Source organism: Rhinopithecus bieti, unplaced genomic scaffold, assembly GCF_001698545.2.
Source record: "Rhinopithecus bieti isolate Rb0 unplaced genomic scaffold, ASM169854v2 scaffold_35903, whole genome shotgun sequence".
Taxonomy (NCBI): domain Eukaryota; kingdom Metazoa; phylum Chordata; class Mammalia; order Primates; family Cercopithecidae; genus Rhinopithecus; species Rhinopithecus bieti.
Window position 1 is genome coordinate 1,576,814 of NW_016815549.1, and position 18,227 is coordinate 1,595,040.

General features: G+C 36.1%; 1 protein-coding gene across 1 annotated transcript in view; it reads right to left on the reverse strand.

The window, feature by feature from the left end:
• Positions 1–1,044: 1,044 nt before the first annotated feature.
• Positions 1,045–18,227, reverse strand: part of PLPPR4 (phospholipid phosphatase related 4) — a 48,489-nt gene continuing 31,306 nt past the window's right edge. The window contains exons 3-7 of the mRNA XM_017853408.1: positions 13,316–13,445; positions 10,955–11,150; positions 9,217–9,274; positions 8,259–8,432; positions 1,045–4,936 (exon numbers count right to left, since the gene is read on the reverse strand). Of these exons, the coding sequence (XP_017708897.1) occupies positions 3,611–4,936; positions 8,259–8,432; positions 9,217–9,274; positions 10,955–11,150; positions 13,316–13,445 (1,884 nt within the window). The 3' untranslated portion in view covers positions 1,045–3,610. The remainder of the gene's footprint in view (positions 4,937–8,258; positions 8,433–9,216; positions 9,275–10,954; positions 11,151–13,315; positions 13,446–18,227) is intronic.

Consider the following 18,227-nt stretch of genomic DNA (forward strand, 5'->3'; position numbering starts at 1 on the left):
TTGATGTAGGCTTTCAGCAACCCCAGTTGGCTTGCTTCTATTAACCTTGTAGTCAAAGATGGCAATACTAATTAGTTACTTATTTTAGATCATTAAGTTATTTCCTATTTTCTTACCAGTTTTTGCTCATTGGATAAAATACATAATGATAATCCATAGAAGTTGAGAACTTTAGGACATCCTTTAGAAAGGGAAATACGGCTGAATGTCACCGTTTTAGAAATGAAAAAATCAAGACCTAGAGAAGTTTAATTTAAAAACCTAGAGAAACTGTATTTCACCCATTATATAAGATACACATTGTTTTTTCACATGTTAATTTCTCTAAAACCAGGATGTTTCCTACAGTCAACAGTATCTTACATTGGCTGTTGGCCAGGTAGCGATTGTGATGTTGTTGCCTGGTATGTATGAGCTTGGTTGCAATTGGACAGCTGCATGAACTTGGTGGCATTACTGGACATTTGTAACTTCACATATCACTCAACAAACTCCTTAGGACCGTTTGAGTAAATCCTAAGTTCTGGTTATGGTCTAAAAACTTGTGCTAATACCTTCTAGTTAGATGTACAAATCATCAGCAGTAAAATTCATAGAATGAGTCTTAATGGCTCAGAAGAATATCGTGGAGTTAATGGTGAAGCATTATTTTAAGAAAAGCTGCAACACCAATGGCCATGATGGCATAAAGGGTGCTACTGTTTGGGAAAATAAGTACATCAACTATTCTTAGTCAAGTCCTTCATATTTTCTTTTTTATACACTGTAACATTGATATGCAAAAATATGTTTAAAGTATAAAAAACCTCCTTCAATAAACATAAAATAAAATTCTAAACAATAAGAAAACATGTCATAGATTGAGAAACTTTTCTTTCTTAATTGTAACCCATTCCTAAACATTGATTATGTATTATGTTTATGTATTAAATTCATTGATTATGAATTTAATCAATTCTGATTTATTCTTATTTCCTCAGTTATTTTCTTATAAGCCAAGCTATCATCTATTCAGTCTCTGAAGTAAAAACCAAAATATTCCAATTTTGATGAAGAAATCTAATCTTTATTTCTATGATTTTAGCACAATATACTCACACAATAGCTTTATCTGTACTTAACAAAATACATTTATAGCACTTTACAAACTTTATCAGTTTGGAAAACATTGCATAACATTTTATTAAACACAATACTTTATATATACTATATATATTTTCATAATTTTATTTACTTTAAAAAGATAATTAACTCTCTTTATTCAATACTTGGTTTTATCAGTAAAGCACAGCCTAACAAAGGAAGAAGTGCTCCCATTAGCAAATAAGATAAATAGAACACTAAGAAGAGATACCACCTGTTAGTCTGATTTATTTTAAATTAAGGTACCAGTGGAATGTAAACAAATTTTTTTGTAATTTTTTTTTACAAAAGACATGTTATCAAATATACATGCAGAGGTCTGAGTTCTAGTGTCTGTCATTACATGTCCTTAACAATGTGGTACAATTTGTTAAGTCATTAAAAACTGTAGCCTTTGGCACTTTGAGTAGAAAAAGAATGTATCAATATTTATGTAAAGAAAAAAAAACTTCAATGACTAGAGAAGTACTTTAAAATCTTTTGTTAAGAAATAGGAAAGATTAGGAAATATCATACTGCACCTGAAATGCTGTAGCAGGGGTTTTTGTTTGTTTGTTTTTGTTCTTCAGAGTACTAAAACCAACCCACCTTTCCCTCTACAAACTGGCAAAAGCCAGTAGAAGCGTCATGATGGTGGTGGTGAGAAGTGGGGAAGGCAACATTTTATTCCCACTCCCCTCTCTGAGAAGGAAATTGCCAGAAGGGATATAGTTGAGTCCATGTTTTATTGCCAGAGTTTTCAATTCTGCTGGTTTCAGCTAAATTCCTAATGCCTTACAAGGTTGGTTTTTCTAGAAAGCTCTGCCCTTTTCATGTAGAAATTGATAATGATGTGATACTATTCATCTGTAAACAACTCTTTCTATTATTGGAAAGTGAGCTAAGATTAGATCAACCATCTCTGTGGTTTCCTTTCATCCCCTTGGCAATCATCAAGTATATATCGGAATTCTTATGAAATGGCGTAAAAAAGGTTTAATACTAAGTTCCAAGAACTGAATATGTCTTCATACTGTAAGTTGGAAAACACTCCAAAATATTTTGTTTTTATCTTCTTATTATCAATGGTATTGGTTTCCTTTGATTTAGGCTCAAGGCTTGATTCAGGATAGGTAGCAAAAATGGTTGTTTGCATATTAAACTAAAACTGCGCCTATTCAGATATTTTGAAGTCACTCTTAATTTATACCGTGAGCTACTTTGACTTACCAATATGCATTTTTTTTTTCAGATTCTTCCTCTTGGTGTCCAATTAACAAAAATGTTTTAGAGACAAGGGTCGAACTTAACCAGTGTGGCTCTAATTTACTGGTCAGCAGGATGTAGAAAAAAAAAAAGTTAATAATGTAGAACCAAATGGGACTTTTAGATTACTTGTTAAGATGGTAACCTATGCCAGCTAGTTGTAGACATCTAAGGTCAAACTTGACCAACATTTCTGGCAATGTAACCCACAATGTCAAGTTTTGGCTCAGATTTCTTGTTTGCAAATTCACAGCAGTATATTTTGCTCAAGGAATGTCAATTGTTATTTTTGCTTTTAAAATAGGAGAATGTATCTATAACATCAAAAAATTAATAAGTTAAGGAGAAGCCATAGAAAGCAAAATATGATCACAACAATTTCAAAAAATTCTCTAAAATAATATATTTATAAAATTATGCAAATTTACTCACTAAGAAAACAGATTCATTAGCAGTACCTATACTTAAATAAAAGTAAGCAGCAGAAAACTATGCAGAAAAGTACTAGTTATTCCCTTTCACTGAAAATATTCCTACACAATTTTGATGTTGAAGAAAGCAGAATTTTGAAGAAACGCACAAAAACCTTTTCATTTTTTGACTGTGACAGAGCCACTACAGAGAAGCTGCGGGGTGTCCTATTCTAACACAAAGCAGCCAGCATCTTCTTAATAAAGTAGCATTTCTTTAACAAGGAATTGCACACCACTATTTCACAGCTAAATAGAGTTTGAGAGTTTACATAGTATATGTACTATAATAATCAGCACCAACCGTATTGAGCTGTAGGTGCAGATTCTGCAAAATGAATATATAATACTGCATGGCCTCTGCTGTAGGGAAAACGTGTGTGTTCTGGGTTCCCACAGCTCACTATAAAGAAAAATCCCCAAAGTTGGCACATTCAGGAAGTAAAATAGTATACATTTGAAGAAAACCACTTTCTTTTGATACTGCTTTCTGCAAAACCTTTTAAGTTTGACGACAGGTCTTAAGAAAACTCTTCACACCATCACGTTAGTTAGGTTCTTGCATTGTGCTTTTCCCTCTCCTTGATGTGAGATCTACAAGTTTGAGTAGAGCAGTTCTGAAACGTTACAGAGTTCTGGGCTGATGGTAGACAATCTAGCTTGGTGAGACTTCCCAATTCACTGGAACAGAGCACAGGTAGAATCGACAAATGGTCTTTTGGGAGTAGCCCAAATGATGGGATGGACATCACTCAATCCTTATAAGCCCGTGTGGGGGAGGTTCCTTTGTAGAAGATATTTCTAGTGTTTTCAGGGCTGTTGCTTCTTTCAGGGATTAGAATGATGTTGCCCTTTCTCCGCAGGGTGGAGTCGCGGGAAGAAGAAATGGACAGCGTCTCTGAGCCAATTTCGCTGCCCTCTACGGGGGTGACGCGGATGGTGGTAATTCCGTGGTGGTGATGCTCATTGCTATCAATGTTGCTTCTCTTGCGATCTCCAGAACCAAAGCTGTCTTTCAGAGACTCACAGCTTTCTGAGTCCCTGTTGAGATCGTTGAGCTCATAAGTTTGGCGAAGGCTGCCTTTTTCAGGGGCTTTCCACTTCCAAGAGCCACTGCCTTCACCTTCAGTGGACGGGATCTGTATGATGGGCCTGTTGTTCTCTGGGTGAGCCTCAACCCTCACTATCCCACTGGGCTCATGGTCTGTCAAGGTTTTATAGCGGATGGAGCCAGTGCAGGAGACCGTGCTGCCTTCAGTGTTCTTGGGGCTGCTTTGGAGGACACCCTGCTGCTTGGACATGGCTATGACTTGCATGATTCGGGGCTGGCTGTTGCTTCTGTTACAGGCCACAGTCTTCTCAGCAGCTTTTAACCACTTGGCCCGAGCAGAGCTGCTTTTGGGGGAGGTGCTTATGTTTTCCTGGGTCTCCTCAGGGATGTGCACCAATTGTGAGGACCCAGGACGGGACTGAATGGACACTCTTGGCCCTCCAGGCATGCTGTTGTTACATCCGGGGACAGCGCCAGGCTGGATCTTGAGGTACTGATTGCCAGGACCGTGGTGGTCTCCATTCACCCCTACCCTCGATGGCTCTGAGCTTGACCTCATTTCTATGGATCTGGGTGGTGACTGTCCAGGCTCAGGCTCTATAACTTGCAAGGACAACTTTCGACTTTCATTCTTATTCTTCCACTGGGTGAGGAGCTGCTTTGATCGAGCGGAATCCATAGAGGCGTGAATGCTCGCATTTCTTCTGACAGGGTCTTCTACAGATGGGGTATTGGCTCGCGGCAAGGTATTGCTGAAGGTAACCATGTTCTCTTTCCCCATGGGGCTCCGTGGAGTAATGATTTCCACATCAGCATTTGCTCTTTTGAGGTTTGTCAACGAGCTGGCATCTCTGTGGTTTCGGTTGAGGATGCCTTCCGTATGAGCAATTCCATCACTGCTGCTACCATTTTTAGCAGATAAAACTCGGTTGGGATCTTGATTGAGGTCTGTCAGAGACCTGAGGGCGTCTCTGTGCTGAAACATACTCTCATCACTGGGCAGGAAATTTCCCACAGCATACAAGCCCTAGTGTTTGAGAAAAAGCAATAAATAATGCACTAGAAGACAGTCACGAGGGTTTCCTTAGAATACCCACCGAAGTACATACTTAGGTATATGCTTCTTACACACCATTGACTAATACAAATAATGAAACACGAAAACTATATTTTTGCAGGGAAATAGTTTGTTAGTTATGTCATAAATCACTACATGAATTGCTCAGCAATGTGAACCCCATTCTTTTCTCCATCCTATTGGATGTTTTTGTCAATCTTATCTTGTGTATTTGTTCAGAAGAAAAAGCAGACAAGAGAGAAATAAGGACTGTTTTTTTCCTGCTTTTCAAAGCAATTCATTTCTCCGGATTTAGGAACTTCTTGTTGAGTGACATCTCAAATGGCTTAAATGATTTATTTTACCTTCCATTTTCAATCATATGATGGAAAGTAGAAGAGGTGTACAAAATATAGAACAATATATCATTCATAAAACATGATATCTGGCTTTGAAATAAGGTCAGAGAAATATATTATTGCTACCCACACTGAGTACAGCCTTGTGTGTTCGGCATTGTACAGGGTGCTCTTGGAAGAGAGGGCCAAAACCATCACCAGACTGGGGCACTTGGATTCTTTCCTGATTTAAACTTGGTCATAAGTTGGGAAATACTATTTGATCAATTTAGTACCATTGCACTAAATTTGAGCCAGATTTTGTTTAATTTTGTCTTCATACACAGTGTATATTTTTGTTTGTTTGTTTTAGATTTGGGAAGCAAAATTTGGAAAAAGCCTAAAGTTCAGCCTCAAAATCATTACCCTTTTGGCACATAGAAGATCTAATCCCTGCTGGACTTTCAGTTTTTGAGATACTTGGTTTAGAAATAAAATCAAGCAGCAGACACCTATTTGTGTGCTAATTTCAAAAGGAGGTAACCACTGTCTACTTTTCAAGTCAAAACAAAAAAAAATTGATTTGACATTTTATAACATGCTTAACAATGAACAAAACATTGACTTAGAACTGAAAATTTTCCAATTTTAGGGCAGGAGTGCAGACAGAAATGAAATAAAGTCAAGCTCTTGCCTCTTCGAGTAGTTTAATTCCTGGTTGAAACCTTCTTCTAAGTATCTATCTATGCTCTCACCAGAATGAGCAATCCCTACATGAGTTCTATTAATAATTGTACTTAAATTTGTAAGTTGGGGAAAATCCTCCACTAAACTATAAGGTCTCCATACAAGTACAGCCATGTGTCGCTTAATGACAGGGATACATTATAAGAAATGCGTTGACAGGTGATTTTGTCGTTATGTGAACATCATAAAGTTCACCTACACAAATCTAGATGGTATAGCTTACCACACACCTAGGGTCTATGGTAGAGCCTATTGCTCCTAGGCTGCAAAATCCTACAGCATGTTACTACACTGAATACTCTAGGGAATTGCAACACAATGGTAAGCACTTGCATATCTAAATATAGAAAACATATAGAAAAAATGTAGTACTATAATCTTATGGGATCATCATGGTATTATATATGTGGTCCATGGTTGACCAAAATATCATTATGTGACACATGACTATAGTTGTTTAATTCTTGTTATGACATGGGACAGAGAGTTAGTATCTTTATTTTGTAGGTGAAGAAACAGGCTTCTGAGAAGCTGTGTGACTTGGCTAAGTGGCGGAAAATCTGGATTCATAATCAAATCCTTTGGGCTATAAATCCCACACTAATTCCAGGACATCATGAAATGACACACATGCAAAAAGCAATACATAAACTAGAGAGTGGCATTTCCAGTCTTCTTTATTTCTTCTGCAATGCACATTGCCAACACTCCTATAGGCAACCCAGGCTTATGCACAATTCCTGGCACACTAACTTTAATTTGATCCCTTTCTCCTGCACTGAAGAATGCATGTGAGTAAGAATAACTTTTAAAGTGACAATCTTGACTATGCTAGTTTATGAAAAAAAAAAAACTTATAAAATTATAGCACACTTCAGTCCTTTACTTGTATTTCGATAATCATTTTCTTGCAATACCTTTCCAAGGGCACTAAGACCACATGATTGAGAACTGTAGTTACAGATAATTTATTTTTATTTCTGTCAGCTTTTCTCAGTTTCTTTCATTATTGCCTTTTCTTCTGCTTGTCACTTGTTTATTGGTAGTCCCTGGCTCCCTTTTATTTTTATGAGCTGGCAATTTTATATACCCGTGGTAACTACAATGGTACTTCCATTAAATAATATCCTTCTCCAGTACTAATTGCTTTTTTGGATTCCAGAAGCAACTACTCAACTAGTTATTGATTCAATTGATCCCCTCAACTCCCTTTACTCCCACAAATCTGCTTCATCTGTCATTTACCTGGTCTGCTAATGAAGTCATCATCGATCCAGTGTTCAATGCTGGAAACCTGGCCATTATGTCTCCTTCCTCCGGTTCCCCCACCTTCCACTTCCACTTGCTTTTTCAGATGCCTGTCTCTTTGCATATGTAGTTTCTTCTTCTTGAATGCCCTCCCTCCTTTCTTTAGCCCATGGAACTCTCATTAAAAACAACAACAACAACAGCAGCAACACACACACACATCACTTTTGTGACGTGTTTTCTAACTTCCTCAGGCAGTTTGCTGTTCCCAAAATACTTTGTTCATACCCTGTTATATCATTGAACATGTTGTAACAATTTATATTTATGTTAATCTTTACATTGTAAACTTCTAAAGAATACATCTTATTTCTCAGTGTTTTCATGTTCAATGCGATCCCTGGCACAGATTAGATATTGAATAAATGTAAAATGCATGAATGCATGCATGCATGACAAAATGAAATGGACAATCTCAGTTTCCTTATGCTGAGGATATTTCCCTTAGAGGAAGACCACTCTTGAAAAAACAGTAGTGTTAAAGAAGTCAATACTAGTTGTATCACAGTAACATTCAGGCGCTAAATTTGTGGTGTTGGACAAGTTATATAACCTTTAACTAAATTTTTGTTTTCACTAACCTTACTTTCGGCAATAATCACTTTCCTCATCTGTAATATTATAATTATACTATCAATAGTAGTCCCTGCCCACCTCCTGTTTGGTTGGCATAAAGACAAAATTCAAAAATCTTTTCAAAATTACAATTTCTGGCTCATAGTAAGAGTTCAATAAATGATTTTGTTGAAAGTGGGATATGTGTTTTGGCATAGAATGGAGATGCATCCATTTCCTTGTAAATTTAAAATATATTGCAAGGAAGTTATTATAGTGCAAAATATTCTCTGCATGTTTTCCATTTTAAACTTTGGTTTATAAGATAATAGTAAATTATTTACCAAGTACAGTGCAATTCCTCCTCCTATTAAAAAGCCACAATAGACATCAACTGGATGGTTCTTATACTGAGTTATCCGTGTTAGCCCGCAGATTATTCCACAGATGATAAATGTGAAGACCAAGAGAGGTTTCAGAAGCTTAGAGGAGTCCGTTAATGTGGAATTGAAGTACATCTTAAAAATGGAAGAAGTGGGTTAAGTATGTTAGAAAGGCCGTTTTATTAGTAAATTATAATCAAATAAAAAGTTAAAAGTCTGATACAACTGACTTCAGTTTTACTGTTTCATTCCCCCTTCCTATGGCTATGTTCTGTACCTGCCAAGAGGAGATATGCATGATGAAATTTACCAAATAAATAACAGGTCTCTCATTTAATTACATGAAAGTTGGAAAAATACCAAACCAGTAGAGTTAGCCATTTAACTGTTTAGTCTCCATGTTACTTGTCATATAATTTCATTCATTTTTCTCAGGAAAGACTTCACGGACTATTGTATAAATTAGATAAAATGACTATTCATTGTACAACATTTCCAAATTTACACTGACCTAAAACTTAATTGTTACAGAAACACTAAAGTAGCATATGTGTGTGTGTGTGTGTGTGTGTTTGTGTGTGTGTGTGTGTGCACATCGTATGTCTTTGTGGGTATTGTGATTTTTTCAAGTTTTGTAACATTCCTATAATTCATAATATCCTTCCATGAAGTATAATATTAAAGGGATACCAGAATAAATAAATATTATTATAACTGTGTAGAAAAATTCTTTTACTGTACTATTTTTTATAGTAGCATTTGATTTCTGCTTTGGATGCCATTGTATTTTAAGGCTGCAGTACTAAATTTACCATTCTGTTATTACATGGGTATATCATCTAATTAGTCACCTGGAGACAACATTCATTGCTCAGATTTTCTGCAGAACACAACTCAACAAAAAGAATCAGTTACTTACTGAAACATACACAGCTGCAAAGGCAGCAAGGGTTGCATGTTGAGAAGGGAAGGACTTTCTGCCAAAAGAAGATAGTCAAATTATGCCTTGTAGTTCAGATACACTGCTAGCAATAATCTCAAAGACACTGAGTGGTTAAAATGTTCAACTTAAAATCACAAGGCAATAAGCAATAATTTTACTTTCTGTTCAGCTTTCTGGTAAAAGACCTTAGTGATAAAATAAATACTGCTAGTCACCATTAATATTAACAAATAATAGTGATGTACTTTCCAGTATAAAGAACTGCTAGCTTGGCAAGGGGCCGCTTCATTACATCACTAGAAGGATGGTTGAAAGTGGAAATGGATTGGAAAACATCATTGTTCTTTGGTGTAAGAGTTATACCTGTTCAAAGTAACAGCTCATAAAACCTAGGGGTTTAAAGCTTTAAACTTTTTCTATGCTCCTAAATACATTGTTTTATTTACATAGAATTTTTTAAAAATGAAGTTATTTTCTCATGGCATTGGATCTAAATGTATATTATTAGTACTCTAGAAAGCATAAGAAAAGTCTAATTTTAACAAAATGTTTCTCTACAAAATTAACAAAATGTAGTACACTTTACAGTAATTTCATCTCAAGAATCATAAATCATCTTGTTTAAACAGTTTAAAGAGCAGGCAAGGATGGTGAAGAGACATTGAAAAGGGCAGGCGAAAGAAGAATAAAGACTTGTTTCAATGAATTAAAAAAATTAGAAAAAATAAAATTCACTTAAATTAGTGCCTTCCTAATTATTTGGTACCATGATAAAGAAGATCCCTATTCAATAGAGATAAGTTAATATAATAGGACTGAGAAAAAAATAGAGGACATAGGTCTTGGCTGTAGGTCCAAAATTATTGAATGATACATGAGAACCTTAATGTGTATAATCACATAACATCAGGCTTTAATTATTCAGTTGTACCTATTAACTTATTTTTGACTCCTTAGTCAATATTTGGGAGCTTATTGAATGGAAAATTCAATTCTTACAATAATTGATTGGCCCTTATCCCTCTGCAATTTATTTCTTTTGAGCCTCTAAACTACTATCTCTTGTCATATAAGTTTATTTTGCTTTATTTGTTAAAATTTATGCATTGGTAATTTCTTGAGTTTCCTTTATATTCTGACATGTAAGGCCAGAAGCTATGCACACCTAGGTTCATTCAAAGAATGAATGAACTTAGTGGCACAGAGTCTGGGGCATGAGTTAGACCTGATTCAAAGAAAATATATGCAATCCTAGATGTTATCCCTTCTCAAACTTTACAAAAAGAAAAATTCACATTTTTTTAATAGAACATATAATGGAGATACAACTTTCATATATGTTTAGTCTTTCATTTAAACCAGTCCTAGAGTTATATTGACTGTCAGCCATGACTGACTATGAATATTCTGAAATAAACCATTTATAGTAACCTAAAACCATAGTGAGTATAGGATCGATCACAAAACATGGTGGAGTTTGGTGATATAGGGACTAGTAGCAAGAAGGTGGGCTGAAATTTGGAGACATAGGGAAGAATTTGGAATAAGCCCCCAATAGGTTTCTATGGTTTAGTCATTGAAGAGATCATTGAATTGAAAATAAAAATTAAAAAAAAATCATTACGACTGAAAAAGCCATGCTCAAAGTGATACTCCAAGCAGCAATTGAATAATGAAAACAATGATGCAGAGTGTTTTTAGACCTATTTCTAACCTGCCACTGTTGATAACTGTGAGGTCAGATCCTGAGCAAATATCTTCCACAATGTAGGAATTTTCTTTGCAAGATACATTCAGAGAGGTATAGTTTGGTTTGCACACAGTCAGAAAGTAAGGTGCTTGATATCCTGTGGACAGCTGTATGATATCTGTAATAAGAGCTGTAGAGCATAGTCCAAATACATGAACACCTATAAGCAAAATGAAAGAAATTGTTACCAAGTTGGTCGTTGTGTCAGCATCAAACGTATTCATTAAACATTAATGAATTAAGATCTTAAAATCTATTGTGCTCATTTTCTCTAAGTTAATTTCAAGAAGACACTATAGAAAATTCCTAAACTTCTAAACAGATACTTATGGCCAAAGTAAAGGCAATGAGTATCTCCGAAGTAGTAACTTTAGGCACTTTTGTTAATTTGGTTATAAAGGACCAATTCTTAACATTAACTGTAAGTCACTTGTCAGACACTTGGAGCATGCTAAGGTATGATTTGAGAGGGATGACATGTGTGGAATGATGTAAAATTTAAAGTAGTTTTAATTTGCTTAGCATTTTTAAGTTGCCAGGATTATTTCTCCCTGATGGTCTCTAACACTAGCCACAGTCATCACACACTACAGAATCCATTCTAATTCTCTTCAAGCTGTGATCATACTAGGAATCCTAATTAAAGCAGAGACGACGTCGGCAGGCCCTGATATGGAAATGACAATCGTATCCTAGGTGCACTAATGTGGGGAGCCGACCTGTGTTTTTGGAATTTGGACATGCTGTTCTTACATCTCTTGGTCCAAATTCTTTTTTCTCTCTCTCCTAGGACCAGTCTTAAACCATCAAATAAAAAATCCTTGCACTTGTACATGCAAACTCTATATCTGCTTGAAATTGCTTGCTTGGCCTTATCTTTGGGAGTCCAACTCTCTGCTCACAGGCACATGATCTGGAACCTGCTCACTCTAGGTTTTCTTGTCACCCTAGATTCATTCTGACTTGACAGCTTGCATTCTGATTCATGAGTTGCTCATAGAAATCATTATGAGAGGACCAGGGTAATTCTTCAGTCACCGCCTCCAGACCAGGAGTGCTGGCTTGCACATTACCCTGTTTTGCATTTTTCTTCACTGCTTACTGTCACCTAACCACCACTCCTCCAATTGCTTCTCCACCCACACACCTGGGATTCATGACACAGAAACTTTGTTTCTACATTCTAATTCCTAGAAGCATGCAAAGACTTACTTTTTCCTTTGGATAATGGACTTTCTAGACCTATTGCTGATGCAGGCTCTGGAACATTGTCCTCTAGGATGGAATGGATCATCCTTCCAGTCGAGAGAGGGTATGTGGTCCTTTGTCCACAGTATTTTGTTACATTAGGGAATATTTTCTCTGTGTTCAGCTACATGTCCTGGAGTTTTATTTCCTTGCCTGAGTTTGTGATGCTGTTAAGCTGTCTATTGTTTCCTTATCATCTCAATGTGATGGCAAGAAAATGCTTAGTGGAGCAGAGTCTGGGGCATGAGTTAGACCTGATTTTTCCTCTTGTGGGAAAGAAATCTGTGTATAATTATCTACTAGGGATTAAGCAAAGCCATCAATTATTTTGAGCTAACATGTTACAGGTAAAAATAACTTTATGCCGACTTACTGGGAATGAATAGAAAACATTCAGGTGGGTGTGATGTATTGTGGGTGACTATTCAACCATATTAAAAAAATAAAAGACCTATGACTGGAACAACATTAAGATGGCCCCATGCTATGCAGAAGAGACGAAGGTTTAAAAACTGGTTTGATTCAGATGATGATAGCCAGGTCTATAGATTTTCTAATAGGTCTCATGAAAGATGAAAGGTAACATTAGGGGCTACAACCAAGGAAAAATGGCCATGATGCAGTACTCAATGGTGACATTTCAAAGTGTAGTAACTTCTGGATGAAAACACTCCAGGAAAATTGAAATGGAATCATTCATGTGACTGAAGTAATTTCTGAAGAGTTGTCTGTTCATTCTGGCCTGCTGACGTTTGTTCTCCATTTTAAAAAACTGAACACAGATCCAGTGAAACCATTTTAAAATAAATTCATGCTTCAACCAGAGCTAAGGCACAAATAAGTTGAAATGCATGGCATTTTAGCTCTCAAAACATGGGCAACAAATGTAAATAACACATTTCAGATACAAAGCCCAAATTTTGGTGTTTTAACAGTTTCTTGTACAATGTAAAACTCATCATGTACTGAAATTATACATCTAAATTTTAGTGTGAGAGACTTAATATCTATAATTAAATATAACATTTCTATTTGAAAAAGAAAACATTTCTTTTCTTTGTGGTTCCCCACACCCACCAACGAATCTGACGGCTCTTCTGAGGAAGGAATTGAAGTTGCAGCCTCCGGCGTTAATATTGGGCTCCAGTCCAACCCCATTTCTTCTTTTGGAGAGGCAACAGTAGAGAATTCCTTCTCCTACCATAATCTGCAAAGATAGAAGGGTATTCAGGAAAAGGCATATTGGAATACCTATTAAGCCAACAGGTATAAAGGAATTACACATCACTTTTTAACATATCAATTCAATAAAGTAAAGATGTAAATTTTCTTAAAAGTTTTAGAGGCACAGTGATTTCTTCTGAGAATATGATCAAGCAGTGAGAATTAAGTAATCAGGCCACTCTAATGAGATTTGGTAGGGTCTTCTGGACTCTTATGTACTGGAACATCTTACCAGCAGATTGGGTCCATAAATCAATTTGGGATTGAGCAGAAGGATCAATTCATGAAAAGTGTGTGAATGTAGAAAGGTGCTGTCTACAGCATAGCTGTCCCATAAATATTTCTGCAATGATGGAGCTGTCCTTTGCACTGTCCAATACAGTAACCACTACCCATATGTGGGTATTGATCACTTGAAATATAGCTACCGCAAACGAGTAGCTGAATTTTTAATCTTATTCCATTGTATTAATTATGTAAACATTAAATAAACTTAAATATAAAATGAAGTGGCAACAGGTGGCTAGTGGCTGTCTTATCAGAGAATGCAGATTACAAGAGAATCTAGGTCAGCAGGATAATATTTCCTAGGTATAGACATTTAGACAATGTGTTCACAATGGACGGAGAATCATACAGTAGTATCAAGAGGACTCTTAAGATAAGGAACAGGGCACTTTGCTGTAGGATTTTAGGACCTGTGAGATCAATGAAGGAACTCAATGTGATTTAGGCATGATTTTCTTCAGTAAGTTTTCTTTGAAACCTCTTACTGTACCCTAAATTGAATTACATCTCCATCTATGTGGCTCCCTTAGCATCTTGTCCTTCCCTCTAGCATAGCTGTATGAAATTGTTCATTTGGCTGTCTCTCACTAGATTAGGGCCTTCTGAAGGAAGAACCGTTTCTTATTTACCTTTCACCTTCACTGTCTAGCACAGTGCCTGGCACGGTGAGATTTGCATGTTTGGCTTTTACTGTGGGACTCACATTTGCTAACTACCTTAGGCATTTGGGTTGTCAATTATCCTGTACAACAGAAGCAAGATTTAAAATGATCCATTGTATTCATGAAAAGTTTTCAAATATTTGAGATAATTGTGCCTAAAAGATTGTTGTGAAATTAGATATTGGTTTGCTATAAATGTGTGGAGCTGAGGAAAGTACGATTGGTGAGATACTAACAGTCTCTGAAATGAGATACTAACAGGCTCTTAAATACAAATAATCATGTCACTGTAAATATTATAACCCTGATTAAGACTGAAACAAGTTTTCCAGGGAAAACCTCTCAGTTGTCATTACTAGCTTAACATTTATTTTATGAAGTGTTCAAAATTATAGTTAAAAAAAAAAAAAAACTAGTGACAGTAAGCCTATGGCCTTCTGCTTTGAATACTTAAATGACTATATTTACTTTTGTAGGGAATATGGTACAAGTTTAATTATAAATAATCTTACTTTGTATAAAAAATTTAAAGAATAATTATCACAGTAGAACTCTACTTATAACCATATGTGTGAAAATCATGTGGCATAATAAACTCTTTTAAGATCAATCATTATAGAAACAATAAAAAGGAATTCAATTCAAACCATTGGATGCTGAGTTAACCATTTATACTTTTGAAAATACAGTCCTACATTAGCACTTCAAGTTAGACATGGAAATTCAATAGATTCTATACTCTGTGTAGACAGATAAAGCATAATACAACACTTACACAGAATAGTATAACTGCTACCTCAAATTCATCATCTCCAGAAAATTAACCACTTATCCCTGGAATGTATTGTATTCAGCTAAAAGAGATTAATTTCACCTTCACTTCCTCAATAAAAATTCTGTGAATAATTTTGTTTTCTCTTTATAATTATATTTGTAATGATTCACGTCTTGTCCATGAGTGTTGAATTACATAAGCATTTATCTGTATAGAAAAGTGTGTGTTGTCATACAATACAACAGTCATTGTCTCAAATGACCTTGAGACCTTGAGATTTCAGGAGTTTTTTTTTTTTTTTTTTTGAGACTGAGTCTTGCTCTGTAGGCCAGGCTGGAGTGCAATGGCATGATCTTGGCTCACTGCAACCTCTGCCTCCCAGGTTCAAGCCATTCTCCTGCCTCAGCCTCCCAAGTAGCTGGGAATACAGGCATGCACCACCAAGGCTGGCTAATTTTTGTATTTTTAGTAGAGACAGGGTTTCACCTTGTTGTCCAGGTTGGTCGTGAACTCCTGACCTCAAGTGATCCACCTGCCTCTGCCTCCCAAAGTGCTGGGATTACAGGCGTGAGCCATCGCTCTGGGCCAAGAGTTTTATTTTAGTTGTTTGAATATGTTCAAAACTCATATGTAAAAGAAGTACAACGCTTATTTGGCTAGACCATGTAATGTGTATAGAGGTTTCTTGTCAGTATTCTGACATCACCCAACCATCCCTGTCATTAAACAGGACATTAATTTTCTCACACTCACTTCTGTCACTTAACCTCAGCTAATGTCATTCACGAGTTTTCAAAATAATTCAATTTGGCATAAAGCTAAGTCTCCTCGGGGTGTGGGGATATGTTTCCCAGTGCATTTCCAAATGCCCAGCTTGTTTCCCCCTTTTGAATGGCACACTGTTGTACTGCAGTATGGTGTCAGAATTTAGGTTCTGATAAGAAAATTATTTGTTGCTGTTGCATTTGTAAACAGAAAGCAGTTTACAACAAGTATCTTTTCACAATCTCTGTTTTGTCCCGTACCCAACCCTGAAAAGAACACAATTTGTTGTTGTTGTTATGGACAGGTGTTGGGAGGAGATATTATAATGACTACTTCAGGGGAGGTTTTGAGAGGAAATATATTTCTTAGTACTATAAGGAAACTGGCCATGGAACAGTCATCATAGGGAGAACTCACAATCCAAAAGTCTTTCTTGTAAAAGAAAACCACAAAATTATTATAGTATTCATCACAGTATCCTCAATGTTTAAATTTTCAATGAATGTTTTTTGGAAGCCCCAACATGTCTAATATTCAGCATATTGATTGTGTAGTCTCTTAAAGCTAAGTCTATCCCAGGAGCTAGAATTAAATTCTGATAGAATTCTTCTATAAAATTAGATGTATTAATTGTTTACCAATATGTAGTAAAATTGTATTTCCAGGAAGAAAAAGTGCACTTTTTTTTCTGTTCACATAGACTTCATGAAGATTTATGATAAACCCAAATAGTCTTTCTCATTTTCTCTGAGAAATAATCTCCAAAGAACCTAAAACAGAATGCTTGCTTTATCACTCTAAAGTAAATGAAAATTGAATATTAAAAAAGAAATTTTTCAATTTAAGGGCAATTTCAGAAAAATAAACATATACATTTCACATAAATGAAATACATTTTTCCACTTGCATGTATAACATCACGAAGACAAGTTATTTTTAAACATTTCTCAAAGCATTAAAAAATCTGGGAAGCAAATACTGAATGATTCATATTTAAATTCCTGCATACAAATTAGCTGATCTTTGTATTCATATGAAGGTCCTTTTGGAGAATCTGGCTGAAGCAAGGCCTTTTGTTTTGCTTTGCCTTCCCTCCACTCCACGTGGCTGGTGGCAGCTCTCCTCACACAAGTCCTTTTGGACACTCATCCCCAAATGGAGAGTTCTGCTTACCTCCCTATCCCTTCTCACTACCCCGTTTTTGGAACAGGCTTATGCTGCCCTAAAGATAGAAAAGAAAATGACATCTTTGAAAGTCAGAAATTAGAGTCTGTTATTTTTACTTTCAGGAAGAGAGGGGGAAAGGAGTTAGCATAGCTATATATGTAGGAAGATTCGAGATAGAATTATGGTTTTAGAACAAGATGACAGCAGACTCTAGAGGATCACTGCGAGAAAATGTATGTTTTGGGAGAAGGCCTTCAAAACCAAGGAAAAAATGAAATTAGAGTGAAATCTAGAAGTATAGTATATGTTTGGAGAGAAAGCTGTGACAAAGTGTTTGATGTCAGCAAAGTCTAGTCTGTCTCACCACCCAGTTGGTTACCTAAAACCTATCAAACCAGTGTGGTGGGAATGAATTGCTGTCATCTTGGAGTATCCTGAAGTGATATAGGGAAATCAGAAATCCTGAAGCGTAAATAGTTCCCTAGTTTGCCTTTCCTTCCATGAAGAGGCATGCAGCAGCTATGGAGCCTCCATGGAGACCCAGGAATTGAATGATGCCTTTCTGGAAGGAGTTGGCACTGGAATTCCCACGTCAGCCAGGTGAAAGGGAGCCATGGTGGATTTTCTCTTTTATTTCTCAGACCTCAAGAAAGAAAGCTTTAATGCCAGATCCCTCAGAAAGCATCCCAAACTTGTATATTGAGAATTTATTATAGGATGTGAATGAGTCAACACAAGCAGGCACACAGTGATGACACCAAGGTTATTGTCCCCTGGACATGTAACAGTGTCAGCAAAAGAAGCAACATGAAATAAATAGTGCTGGCGGGGAGTGCCACAACAAAATTTGCTTTCCTAGCAACTTGGTAAAATACCCTAGGGGAGAAAGACTTCTGGATATGTACAATCAAATTGTTTAAATGATTAAATATCAATACAGCTTTTATAACAGAGGCATGATCATTTGTATAGTATTTTATGTAATTTATTTCAAATTCAAATATATCAATTATAATAATTTTGAGCACTTTACCCAATTAGGATAAGCACTTTCTGGTGTGGCAGTATGATACATTTAAAGCATCTATATGTATATACACATATATAT